The sequence below is a fragment of the Erpetoichthys calabaricus genome, chromosome 8 (genome assembly GCF_900747795.2).
Source record: "Erpetoichthys calabaricus chromosome 8, fErpCal1.3, whole genome shotgun sequence".
Lineage (NCBI taxonomy): Eukaryota > Metazoa > Chordata > Cladistia > Polypteriformes > Polypteridae > Erpetoichthys > Erpetoichthys calabaricus.
Genome location: NC_041401.2, coordinates 55,649,680 through 55,664,364, shown reverse-complemented (window position 1 = coordinate 55,664,364; position 14,685 = coordinate 55,649,680). Strand labels below are relative to the sequence as shown.

General features: G+C 35.5%; 1 protein-coding gene across 3 annotated transcripts in view; it reads left to right on the top strand.

Annotated features, from left to right (window-relative positions):
* Positions 1–248: 248 nt before the first annotated feature.
* Positions 249–14,685, top strand: part of mmadhcb (metabolism of cobalamin associated Db) — a 32,599-nt gene continuing 18,162 nt past the window's right edge. The window contains exons 1-4 of one of the 3 annotated variants that reach the window (XM_028806536.2): positions 249–323; positions 8,185–8,223; positions 12,565–12,709; positions 13,204–13,421. In XM_028806536.2, coding sequence (XP_028662369.1) covers positions 8,215–8,223; positions 12,565–12,709; positions 13,204–13,421 — 372 coding nt within the window. In that variant the 5' untranslated portion in view covers positions 249–323; positions 8,185–8,214. Of the gene's footprint in view, positions 330–8,184; positions 8,224–12,564; positions 12,710–13,203; positions 13,422–14,685 lie in introns of all 3 variants that reach the window. The other 2 variants (XM_028806539.2, XM_028806538.2) reach the window with 2 other exon arrangements.

Below are 14,685 nucleotides of genomic sequence, written 5' to 3'. Positions count from 1 at the left end.
GGCACACGAGCGACACTACACGGCCGCTCCAGGAATTAAATTGTCATACCTCGTATACTGTATATTGCATTCATATATAAATATACATACACAGCTTGGGTATAATTGCTTCATCTTCTCGATTTCCATTTCAATATGCTGTAATTTCCATATAGTATACAATGTTGATGCTCGTTCAGATATAATAAATGACAAAAGAAAATTAGATGCGGTTCAATAAAAATATAATGTTTGTACCAAACTGTAACCCGTAGATCGGCGCTGTGATGGTGACGTCATGACGCATTACGTTTACGTCGTGGAGGTCGAGGAGAGATAAACAGGTAGTAGTGAATACGTGAATCTGTTTTTTTTTTCTTTATTAAGTACAGTTGATATTGTATTGTCATGTTTAGTATCGTTTTTTGTAAAACATGTTTTATAATAACTGAGTGTTTTTTCTTCACCTTGGTAACTTTAATCTTTTTTATGAAGGTGAACACACTACTGTTGTCCATGCAAAATTAAACTATTACTGGCGTTAACGGTACAGGTTAATATTGCAGCCGGTTGTACAGATATAAACGTTTCATATTCCTTTTTTTTCTTTGTTTTTTGTTTGTATTTTCTCAAGACTTTTGTTTGTGCGGTTTCGATTTAATTGAGTATTTTTGTCCTTTCGAAAATTCGAATATTACATTTGTTTGTATGTAGTGAACCAGTGTATTCAACGAGCTCAGAACATAACATGTAATGTTATTTGTAATTCGGTTAGTGTCACGTTTATTACGGAGTCCCATTTTTAGTTACTTTATTTATTATAACGTTTAGTAGTAGAACCACAAAAAAATAAGTGAAACGTCGATAACGAGTACTGTATTCCTTTCAGATATAGAAGATAGATAGATAGATAGATAGATAGATAGATACTTTATTAATCCCAAGGGGAAATTCACATTCTCCAGCAGCACCTTACTGATACAAAAAAACAATATTAAATTAAAGATTGATAATAATGCAGGTAAAAAAAGACAATAACTTTGTATATTGTTAATGTTTACACTCCCGGGTGGAATTGAAGAGTCGCATAGTTTGGGGGAGGAACGATCTTCTCAGTCTGTCAGTGGAGCAGGACAGTGACAGCAGTCTGTCGCTGAAGCTGCTCCTCTGTCTGGAGATGATCCTGTTTAGTGGATGCAGTGGATTCTCCATGATTGACAGGAGCCTGCTGAGCGTCCGTCGCTCTGCCATAATGTCAAACTGTCCAGCTCCGTGCCTGCCTTCCTCGCCATATGTTGCAGTGACAAGTCAATTAAAAAGATTACAATGTGCATCTTGCCTGAACAAGGAGCCTGAGTTGCCTCGAAAGCTTGCATATTGTAATCTTTTTAGTTAGCCAATAAAAGGTGTCGTTTTACTTGACTTGCCACTACATTCATAATGGCTAACATGGTACAACACCCTAGTACTACAGATATGTTGCACAAATAAGCCCAAACTGGCACTGAATACAAAGTAATCAGCTAATGATGCCATCAGTGTTGTTTTTATCATTGCAGTGCTGTAAGCTTGTGTGTGTTATTAGCAATATCTACAATTTGTATAAAAACTGAGCCACGTCCTTCATGCAGATTTAAGGGTTTTTAAACATTTTATATCTCCCATCCATTTTCTAAACACATGTAATGCGCGTTTAGGGTTGTGGTGAGATGGAGACTTTTCTAAAAACATCAAGTGTAAGGAAGGATCTGACCAAGTTTGAAGGATGCTCACAAACACACCCACTCTCATTCATTCACACCGTGCAGGTTTTGAAAAAGTCACCCAGCAGGTCAGTTCGTCAGTGACATATCAGGGGAACATTAAATACTAGAAAAAGACTTGAGGAGTACATGAAAAGTCTATATAGATGTTGATCATTCTTAAAATCTTACACAGTCAGCTGGTTCTCTGCGTAATAGCACTAACCACTGCTTCATTGTTATAGTATATTGGATTATATTGTGTCATATTAATTTGCATTTTGTGTGGAGCTAAGCTCTCTTATTAACTGCACAAAAATGAACACACATTATATTCTAGTCTCCATATTCTTTGTTTGGCTAGAATTCATCAATTTGGTACTTTATCCATCTGGATCTTCCAACATAAAGTGAAGTTGCAAACATCTCATGATGAAACAACCTTCAAAGTTATAGTTGTATATTAAATTATGCAGTACACTATAATACAATAGGAAATTTCTGAAATCATCTTACATTTTGTCATTGTTGCATTCTAAAACAGCAGAAGAAAAATGAAAGTTTTTGTGAGTTGTTGCTTAATAAAATAAGATAAAAGAACACTTTGAACGCTGCCTAATGAAATTTAGGGTCTCAGGAAGACTGCCGACTATCATAAATAGCACTGAGTTTCTAAGTGTGAAGAGACACCAGTCATTCACAGGATCTGCCCACATTTTTACTCAATAAAGCAAGGGTCATATTGCCTGTTTAACAGGGATGTCTTTGGGAATGTAGGACGGAAGCCCAAACACTTAAGAGTTGCACTTTTGTGCACCCTCATATCTCACTGCAGGAACGTTTCCTTGGGAATTTTCATCAAGAGCAATTAAGCAAATGGGGCAGCCAGACTTGAAGAGGTACAACTTGATCTGTTAACAATTGCTGTCCTACTGAACTTCCTTCAAATCAATGCACAAGTTGCATGTTCTCACTGAAACTGTGTAGGTCTTCTTTGGATATCCCAATTGTACAACACATCCTAAAAATGTCCAGGTAAGGTTAGTTAGTATGAACATTGAGCCCGAATGGGTGAGTGTAGATATGGGTGTGGTAGATTTGATTCACTTTATTTCACCATGCGTGTGTGTATTTTCTTTTTTAAATCCTGGTCTATCCAGTCAAGGGTTTGGGTTTAATATAGTGAGAGCATACAGATTATTATATAAAATACTTCTTTTTTTTATTGATTCATGAACACCTCTCCAAATGTGCACTTTTACTATTTGTTGTATTTTTTTTATAAATATATTTTTTATTTTCCAGTGTGTTACCTTGTTTTGTATATGGAGTCTGAGAAGTGCTACCTGACTAGCAACCAGTTACATTTAGCTTGTCTTTATTGTGCTGTCATTGTGAACAAAGCTGGTTTCCATTTTATGGACAATAGGCAATAAATCAAATGTGAAATCATATCCCTTCATTTTGTCTACTCAGCAATGTATAAACACCAATCACAGCTGGTCAGTTTGTATTATTTGTAAAAAGGAAACGTCTTTCTTCACAAGAAAAATTTTTTTTTATATTTTTTTGATTTTGCTGAAGTAAATGGGCTGTTGTCTACTGGTAAGCAGTGGAATTGTATTTTTACTGTATTCATATTAGGTACTTCTTTCAGGCAGAAATAAAGGATAACAATTGTAAGAGATAGCAAAACACCATAGAACATATATGTTTTTGTAACACAAGTGCAGATAAATGGGAAGGGTTACATCAGGAAGGGCATCCGGTGTAAAATTTAGCCAAATCAATATGCGGGCAACAATTGTGAATGTTCCACTGTGGCAACCCCTAACAGGAGCAGCTGAAAGAAGAAGTAGTAGTATTCTTTCATTTTAATGGAATTTTGTTTGGTTTTAAATTTGGCATAAGAATATCAAAAAGAATGAGAAAGCAGTACAGACGTAGAGTGGATGGTCATGTTCATTGCATAACCAATTAATTAAAGTGATAAATACAGTACATACCCTATTTAAATGATGTGTGAGCACTGACAGTACGTTGAAAACGGTTTAACAATAGAGACTGGTTTGCAAATAAAATTATTAGATAAATTTCTTGTGTGTTTGTGGAATGTTTTATTAGTACTGGAAGTTGATCTATTTGTGACTTACAGTTGGCTCATTTAGAGTTTTGTGCATCATGAAGAAGAATTAACAGTGATTATGTGTATTTACATGAAAAATAGGTTGTACCTTCAGTTAATTTGCCTTTGCTGTTTATCCTGAAGATGGCACACTTTCAGGATGTATAGACACACTGTCCTAAAACCAGAAACTATTTTTTGTAATATACATTGTAAAAACTTTTTTCTATATAAATAGGTATTTTAAGATTTCATTTGAATTGGAACTTGAATGTGATCTTTACATAAACGTAAAATTTACATGATATAAAATGTCTTTTGTCTGAAGTCAAAGCAAAAGTACTTTGAATAGTACATATTAACTTTGAACATCCACAAAAGCAGCGTTATCTAAATCAAATGCATATTTAAAACTTTTACTCTATAATAATTCTGAAATTGATGTGCTTTAATGTTTTCATTTAAACAACATATGTTGAATATAGAAGTACAGTGGAACCTTGGGTCACAACCGTAATTCGTTCCAAAACTCTGATCACAACCTGATTTGGTCGTGACCTGAAGTAATTTCCCCCCATAGGATTGTATGTAAATACAATTAATCCATTCCGGACCGTACGAGCTGTATGTAAATGTATATTTTTTTTAAAGATTTTTAAGCACAAAAATAGTTAATTATACCATAGAGTGCACAGTGTAATAGTAATATAAATGTTTACTTACTTCTTCTGTAATGTTTACTTCTTCTGCTTGCTCTCTCTCTCTCTCGCTTGCTCTCTCGCGCTCTCCGCACAGGGAATGCACAGGGAGAGACTGAACATGTGCGTAAATCATCGGCACGTATGAACCGGAAGGGAAACTGGCTTGTTCGTCACCCGAGTGTGTGGTCGTGAACAGATGCAAAAGTTTAGCAAACTTTTTGGTCGTAACCCGATTTGTACATGGTCCGAGATGTTCGTGACCCGAGGTTCCACTGTATTGTGCTTAATGCTTTAAATCCAGAGTTTTTCATTTAAATATTTATTATAAGCATAACAATTATTAATGCATCAGGATGTACAGCTTTTAAAAGCTAATCTTCATGGTATTCAAAGAAGCATGCATGAGAAGTTAAGTCTCCCATGAATAATACTGATATTTCAATTTAGGCCCAGTCAGTTCCATGAGTGTGTACAGTTTCTCATTGCCTCAAAATTATGCATGCATCATTAATACTTGAGAAGCCCAGTGAAATGACCATGGAGATCATCACTCATGGTGCAAAAAGAGTTGGCGGAGAGTCCAGCATTTACTGATTGAGTACATGTGACTTTCAGTGTAATGCTGATAGGGTGTATGGTGCATTATGGAATAGCTTGGAAGTTTAGAGGTTTTATTGTTGTGAGATGGAAAAATGTATAACAAAGTGGTGTTATTTTCAACAGATGAAGAAAAAGTAATGCTTAATCTGTCATAACACCAGAAAGTGGGAGAGGCTTTGTAATAATCTTTTGCAGACCAATGCCAAAATACATTGCCATTCCAAATTTGTGCATTACGTGATTACAGTAATCCCTCCTCCATCACGGGGGTTGCGTTCCAGAACCCCCCACGAAAGGTGAAAATCCGCGAAGTAGAAGCCATATGTTCATATGGTTATTTTTATATATTTTAAGCCCTTATAAACTCTCCCACACTATTATAAACATTTCCTGCACAATTATACAGCATAAACCCTTTGTATTCTCTTAGATATTAGGTAAGATTCGTTGAAATTATGTATGTAAACACAGTTTATATGCAGTAAAACCTAAATATTATTTCAAAGATATCGAGTGTCTCCGATATCACATATGTTACTGCCATTACGACAGACAGGCCACCAGCAATAAATATGTACAATGCAAGAAAAATTGTATACAGTAAAATGTGTGTACAGTGACACTAAACTATGTACATGTAATAAGTACTGTATGTAGATAATTAATTATGGTTACTCACCAACAATGACACGAAGACTTGTCCGATAACGATGAGTTTAATTTTACTGCACAACAAAGGATAGCGTTACAGCTCTTCTAAAGGAGCCTCTTCAGGCAATTGTGTAGCACCGCCGTTGTTCTTCTTCCAGCACTCTTCAATCCAAATCCCTAAAGCAGATTCCATCCAGACTACTGCCTTATCACGTCCACTTGCAACTCGTTTTGCACCCTGGTTAAAGGACACTGCGGCCGTAGATCTTATATGCTTTTCGTCCCTTTTAAATAAAAAGAATCGTGGACTCATTGATGCCATAATGGTGTCCTGCAGCGGTGTAGCTGTTCCCTTCCTTCAACATATCCAAAACTTTTACCTTTTCTGCAATCATTTGCATCTTCTGTTGGCGCTTGGACACGGCCCCTGAAGCAGGAGCACGTTAATGCTGAATGAGTGAGATGAGACTTCCTGGTTAATGCAGCACTCCGTCGCTGAGCCAATCAGCAGCACACAGGAACTTAACTGCGTGCTCTGATTGAGTAGCTTCTCAGCCATCCGCCAATAGCATCTCTTGTATGAAATCAACAGGGCAAACTAACTGCGGAAGCATGTACCAGAAGTAAAAAGACCCATTGTCCGCAGAAACCCGTGAAGCAGCAAAAAATCCGCGTTATATATTTAGATATGCTTACATATAAAATCCGCAATAGAGTGAAGCCGCGAAAGTCGAAGCGCGATATAGCGAGGGATTACTGTAAATGTTAAAGGCATTCAGTTTTTGCTAGTTTGTGAATGTCAGACTTCAATCACTTAAAACCATTACATATTCTGTAGTAATATGGATGGCTTTAGGATGCAAGACAAAATTAAGAAAGCACAGGTATTCTTGTAATTTTGAAATATACAAGCATATTTAACAATTTAAAAGAAAGCTGCAAACTTTGTCACTTGGTTGGGTGGGTAACTTTGAATATGCGTGCACTGTGGACTTTGTCTTTGTCAAAATGGCTGATTTCACAATAGGACTGACCACACAAGCCATTGTCCTTTAGAAGGACTTACCAGTGCATTGATGCTATGGGCAAATGTGTAATTTACTGTATCTTTTGTTCGCACATTATTAGAGAAAAATGCTTTAACTCAGACAATACTCTGTATACCTACTAACACACTGTTACCTTTCCAAATCTCTCTACATTTTCAGCTTTGTAAAGAAATGTGTCAGATGAAAAGAAAAGCAAGTTGATGCAAACTGTTTGTGCAATATTTGCTGTGGCGATTTGACTTTGCAATGTATGGGTAATTGCCTATACAATTGCAAGGGGTGTGTGCTGCCCTTTAACAATATATTTTTATGAACAATCCCAGTTTCCTTATTTATCAGGTTTTCAAGGAATGGACAGTTCCTGTAGGGTTGTTGAAAGCAAACTGATTTTATATTCATTAAATGTGACGACAAACATCTGCATGGAAACGGTCTGTCTGAGTACAATATCATACTTGCCATTATCTACAATATCTATCTATCTATCTATCTATCTATCTATCTATCTATCTATCTATTTATCTATCTATCTATCTATCTATCTATCTATCTATATCAATGTAAATGACTAAAAATTGCTGCCCATTTCACATTTACCAACTGAGTGATGACCATCTTAAACAGTCATGTTTGCCCCTTTTTCTAACAACCAATATTGTGTTGCCTAATGGAGGCAGCATTGCTATAGAGAGTTAACCCTCAATCTTTTTTTTTCTTCTAACCAATCCCCTCGTCCTTTGACATGACACATAAAGCGTGACATTAGACAGATAAGCATCTCTTCTGTTTTTGAGATCCAAAACACTTGTGTTCATTATTCCTTGTCGCTGCATTCTATGTATTGTACTTCCAGATGAGTATTCATTGGTTGCTCTGATGAACACAGAACCCACTCCTATAAGCGTGACATTAGACAGATAAGCATCTCTTCTGTTTGTGAGATCCAAAACACTTGTGTTCATTATTCCTTGTCGCTGCATTCTATGCATTGTACTTCCAGATGAGTATTCATTGGTTGCTCTGATGAACACAGAACCCACTCCTATGACTAAAGACAAAATCAAACCTGTCTGATTTTATTCAAGAGAGTTGCAAACTTGTTGGACTGAGTTGCTGAGCATGTCGCATTACATGATTGGTTCACAAGTGTGCTCCACTGACTTCCTCTGAATTACTAAGAATATGTAAATGAAGGCTATGACTGAAGATCACTGGTAAAGTCACATACAGTATGTGCTATAGTCTTTACTTGCTAAGCACTGTTCATTTCATTCCCTTTTGCTTATGTTAAAAAAAAATCTTTTTTGAGTCGCTGACCATCTTTAATTCAATCATAGGTGGAGATTTAGAAAGACGAGCTCATCAAGATGACCAGTGTAAGTATTTTGTTTCATTAAGTTACAGTGAGAAATACTGTATTAAAATATAGATTTTCCTTATTCCACATAAAGTTTTATGACTGAGTTGATTGTTTTCAGATGGTACTCCAATGTGTAAATCTTTAATATTATAATTTGACAACAAATCTGAAGAATCAAGAAAAAAATTTCATTTTTTAGTTCTAATTCTAATAAAATCAAATTTTGAACACTCTGAATGTACCTTTGTACATTAACTATGAATTAATACACATTGGATTTTTTTATTCCACAGTAGTTGCTATTTTGGATACTTTGAAATTTCTTTCTGTCTGTACCTGGTAGTCAGTGCTGAAGAAGTAAACAGTCTAATAGCGTGTCTTTGTGTTTGTGTAAATAAAATATACAGTATATAATTTATATAAATTAAATATACAGTATATAATTTATTTTAACACAAACTTGTCCTGTAACAAAAATTGAAATAAGTGGATTATGGAAGTGGGTGGATGTATACATACATTGATAAATTGGTTAAATTGTTGAAGAATAGTTTGTGATTTACAAACATACATAGTGGAAGTCCTATACAGTTTTTATATACGTGTTCTAAAGCTCAACCAATAACATTTTTGGCATGCATTCTTTTAATATACCTACCTCTCCCTTTTTTTATCCATACTATTGTGTAACCCTGTACCGTTTAGGTGTTTCTCTAGTTGGACTATTAAAACTGCATACAATACCTTAACTACATTCTTGAATAACAAAGCATTAAAAGTCCAAATGTACTGTATATTGCATTACATATTCTCTAGTAATACTTCAGTATTATATTATCCCAGTTCCAAAGTTTCTTACTGTAATGTTTAACATGATCACATAACCTAGCAAGATGGTGTGTAAATGTGAAAATTTGTCTGCACAGATACACCATCCAACCTGAACCAGCTTATGGTTTTATATACCACCCTTTATTGGTTTTGAGGCAAGAATAAATACATATACATAATTGCTGATATTCTGTGTGTGTGCTCTGAACTAAAGCAGTAAGACAGTAAGCAAATATATCCCCCTCCACGATTATAGACACTCCTGCATTTTATTTTTTTAAACCTGTCTTTGCCAATAGCACAGTGCTGAGTCTTCTACTATAGCATCTTATAAGGCTGTAGAATATAGAGAAGGGAATCTGAGATCACTCTTCTTTACAGAATCCGAGGAACAACACATAAAGGGACAAATACATACAGGATAAATTTAAAATTTTTCTCCACTGTTAAGCCAAAGTGAAGTAATACTAGGGCTGCAACTAATGATTATTTTGGTAGTCGACTAATCGTTCTTTTTTTTTTTTTTTTTTGATTAGTCACGATTATTTCATGCCTGACTATTTTGACGCCTGCGATCTGTGGTTGCTCATCCTCTTCTGGGCTCCAGTGCATGTCTTACCTCATCTGCTCACGTCTGTCCACCTGTGGATGTCACCCTGATGTCTCTGCATTAACATGATTTAAAATTAATAATAATCAACTTGAAATAACCAGTGAAACATATGAATTTGAAAATAATCAGATGTTTTATATTAGTGTGACCATCACAATAAAAAAGAAATACATTAAACCATACAAACAAAAGTGCACATAGTCTTTAAACAAAAAAACTGCATTTAACTTAACCAAAAATGGCCACTGGTGTGTCTTAAAGTCCAAAAGTTTAAATAAAGCTTCAATTCAAATAAAATAAAACAATAATGTACGGTTTATAAAAGATTCAGTTTATATATTCCTGATTGCAGTGCAGGAACGTGAGTGTTTCGACATGCTCTGGTGTGAGGCTGGCTCTCTTATTTGAGACAATGTTCCCAGCTGCTGAGAGGAGACGCTCAGAAGGAGTAGAGGTAGCAGGAATACACAAGAATGATATTGCAGACAGAGAAAGATGTTTTAATCATAACACTCTGAAGGAAAAGTGTTGTAGTTTATCACATCATGTACTATATTATGCCAAAATAAAAAAATAACAGACTAAAATATGTAACAAGCTAATTACTGATATACTCCAAAACACAAGTTACCTAACGTTAGTTAGAGATGGTTTACTATTTATATGTACTCAAATATTATACGACAAAAGAAGAAAAAAAAACTAGGACGGCTCAGCTACTCCTATTCACTTGTTTACTATAGCTCCAAACACGTTAGCAAACATAACTGAAATTATAATCACTTAACCCTTAAACCGCCATTTACCACTGCAATTTGCCAGCACGCCGGAGTCGAGTATATTCGGAAAAGTACATTCGTTGAACGCCGTAACCGGCTAGAGTCGGTTTCCAGTGCAATTTGGGAGCACGCCGAAGCAGAGTATATGCGGCGACATACATTTGGTGATGTTCATTCATTGAACTCTGCAACTGGCTAAAGCTGTTTCTCAGTGCAATTTGCCAGCATGCTGGAGCGATGTATATTCATTGAATGCTGCAACCAGCTATAGTCGTGATTCAGTGCAATTTGCTAGCACACAGGGGGCTAGTATATTTGGCGATGTACATTCATTGAATGCTGCACCCAGCTAAAGTTGCTTCATAAAGCAATTTGCCAGCACGCCGGAGCTGATCAGTCAGTGCTGTATATTCATTGAGCAGCCAGCTCGTAACCACTGGCTCCTTGCAGCATCCTTGTCCCTGGCGTGCAGCCAGTTCAAGCGCAGTTAGATCGGTGATTTACTGAATTTCATCAATGCCTTCAGTTGCACCTTGAACATAATAATAGATTATTGCAGTAGTCTTTTTTTTTTATTTATAGTTTTTACATTTCAGTTGCAGTAATTGTGATGCTCTTTGCATGAAAAAAAATCAACGTGTTCCATTAAAATTTCACATTTTCTTTGTGAATTGTGACGTTTACTTAAAAAGTGCAGCTAAAAAGTATTTGGCGTCCAGGGGTGTATTAACCCCCAAGTATGTGTTTCGGTTTAAGGGTTAACTACCATTGTTGAAACCTTGATATACACATTATAGTACAAACATCAACGTTAACACGTGACACTAACTTTACTCGCTAAAACTTACCTCTCAAGAGACGGCAGCATCACAGCTCCAGGATGCTTGCGTTTCAGATGCTCATGCATCGCGGTGGTGCTGCCATGAAAAGAAAGCTCCGCTTTGCATAATCTGCATTCAGCTTTTTTTTTTCTTTTTCGGTGAAGTGTTCCCACACTTCAGAAATTTTCTGTCTTGATTTTTTTCCATCTCCTTCCCCTTCTCAATCCGACTCACCATTGCAACCACGTTTATTTTCTTCCACATTATTCTTCTCCTCAGACGTTCTTTCTTTGTTGGTAGGACTGTGTGCAGTCTTGACAAACAATAACAAACGATACTGCCCACAGATGTTCATGTAGTGCATTGCAGTTACAAAAACCAATGTGGTTCTTTGTGACTGGAGCCTCTGTTGAAGTTTCTATTTATGACGCGTCAATTTTTTGTAGTCAGCGTTGTCGATTACGTCGACTAATCGTTGCAGCCCTAAGTAATACATTAAAATTTTTTGCCTTAATGGTAAAAGTATTAATAAAATAAGCTGAATTTATATGTTGCTGCACGTAATTATAATTTTAATAACAGAAACCTTGCTAAATAACTGAAATGGGGAAGAATATTACATTAACAAGTATGTGTTATTTTTGAAAGATAGGCAAAACCGAAAAGGCGCAGGAGTAACCATTTGCATAAAACAGGATTTGAGTGTAAGTTTTTATTTAGGTGATGATCTTAATGAGGATGTCTAGATGCAACTACAAAGCGTTAGGGATAAAGTCTTTATATTAGGAGTGTGCTGTAGACCCCCCATGCCAAAAGTTCCTTCAATATGCAGTACATTTGTATTCACGAGGAATAAATTGACTAGCAATGTAAAGAGAATGAGACTTTAGAGGCCTTCAAATCTCTCCAAGTATTTTGAAGAATCAAGATTAATAGGATTGACAAGCTTGTTGAGCTGAATGGCCCATTCCTTTCAACTATGTTATGTTCTAATAGCTGTCTCATAGTGAATTATTGTTTAACATACAGATCAAGCCAAAATGCAAAAAGCATTTCCTCAGGCCCAAATGTAAATCTGCTATGTTGGTATTAAAGCAGTGTTAAAGAACAGCTTGACAATATCCAATTACTGCAGTTTGTGAAAAACTGAAATCTTTGTGTATGTTTGGTTTTTTTTTCGTTGTTGTATACGTCACATATGTAACTGTATAATCCATAAAGTTTAAAAGCATGTTCACTCATACTAATTTGTTTCTTTGTGGAAAGTTCAGTCCATTTCCTTTTCATCAAACTTGAGCTGTACATCTTTGTAGGTGCTCTGTAATAGAGCCAGGCTTGTGACATACCTCCCTGGGCTTCATACTTTAATAAGGAGGATTGCTGGCACAAGGCATTTTTCTGCTGCAGGATCATCTGGTTCAGATGAGCCATATATAGCTTTTACTCCAGTTGACATGGGTAAGAAATACTTTCTAAATCTACACTAAATATATTAGGAAGGCATTTAAGTTCATAGGGGAAAAAAGCTCAATTTTTGTTCTCTTTTTTATGTGCAATTATAAATGCAAAAAGCAATTGATATTAATGTCATAGAGCCTAAATTTTAGGAGAGACATAGTAATTAATAGTATAATTTAGTAATTATAAATCTATTTTACTGTACTTTTTTATTTAAATTTTATTGATTTCATTGTAATCATTCCATACAAATAGATCATTTTTTACAAAAAATAGGATTGAAAACAAATCAACCCCCACCCCTGAGAAAGAGAACCTAGCCAACGGAGTAAAACTTAAAGCTAGTAAAAATAAATAAATTGATGAGTTTAATAGGCGGATAAAGATAGATGGAGAAGAAAAAGGAATGGGAAGAGAGTCTACTTCCTCAGTGCTTTAAGAGCTTATTCTAAAATATTATTGTCTATTTTACTATACTAACTTTTATGTTATAGGTTCAAGAACAGTATGGCCTGATGAAAAAATGGGTCCATTTGGCCCACAAGACCAGCGGTTTCAGTTGCCTGGAAATGTAGGATTTGATTGTCATCTGAATGGCACTACTGATCAGAAGATGAGCAATAATCCCAAAAAAGTGCCAGACGTGCTTTCTGAGCCTATAAATAGTGAAAGACACGAGTTTATATTGGCTCAGTTTGTGAACGAGTTTCAGGTAAAGCACATTAGGTGATAATTTGTAAATGTGCTTATCATACTGGTATTTTTAAGCCATTTTTTATGTTTACCTTAAATAAAGTGTGACAGATAAGGACATCTGTATAGACAAATAATTTCTATTGTGATAGACTAAAGGAGGTTCTACAAATTTTTCATCTTGGAATTGCTGGTGATGTAAAACACCGACTGATTCAAAGTACTGTATATTTTATAGTTGACTCTTGTCTATAATACTGTACTCATTGTGTAGAGAAACAGTCTTCAACTATACCTGATAAAGCACTAGACATATTACTTTAAGCATTATAAAAACAGTTACTTTGAACAAATTGTGATTATAGTAATTCTGTGCATTCTGAAATGTCAGTTTTGGAAAAATGTTAGTAAATGTATCTGTTCTTAACACTTTAAGATAACTGATTGTAAATTATGAGTTGATGGTACATTTCTACGAGACTACTGTGGTTCAAGCAACAGAGAACTTAAATTAGTGTGTGATCTTGAATATCCAATTAGACTCACAGAATTAAGCTGTGATGTCCGTCCGATAGACTGTTTAACGAATGGGGAGTACAAGGACCAGTTGAGCATCTGAATGCATAGTGCACATGGCAACACTTGCAAAATGATGATAGTTATAAAGTGATTTATAGAGAAGTTTTCTCCAGAGACACTACTAATTCTCAACACACTTATACTTTTTGTAAAATTGAGGGCTTTCTGATAGAAATATGTACCATTCACAAAGCACTTACATTTTCATTGTAAAACAGGGTGATTTGTTTATTTTATTTAGGATACTCCAGAAACACACTCACATTTGCATCAGATCACACACAAACATATTACAGCAGTTCAAAATAAATCAATAATAAAGAATATCTTCAATAAACAATACGAAAGCAAAAACAAATAATGCACTCACAGAAACTCACCCAAACAACAGCGATAATTAACTAACACAGATGCAAAAGAAACCCAAAAAACACTAGACACAGAATGATAAATGGTAAACATTAATGACACAGTCCAGTTTCACAAATGCAAATGACAGCGATGAAAGAAATAAAATCCCAAGTGAACAGCCTTCTGAATGTTATGTAAAGTTTTGTCTTGTTATATGCAGTTGTACGTGAAGGTTTGTAGAATTTGGAAGCGCTCCTTGGACAGATGTTTTCCAAGCCAGACAAGCTACACAAACAGGCACAGGACAAGAACACAAATCCAGTGGTAACTGTAATCTTTTGGGTAAAGGTAAT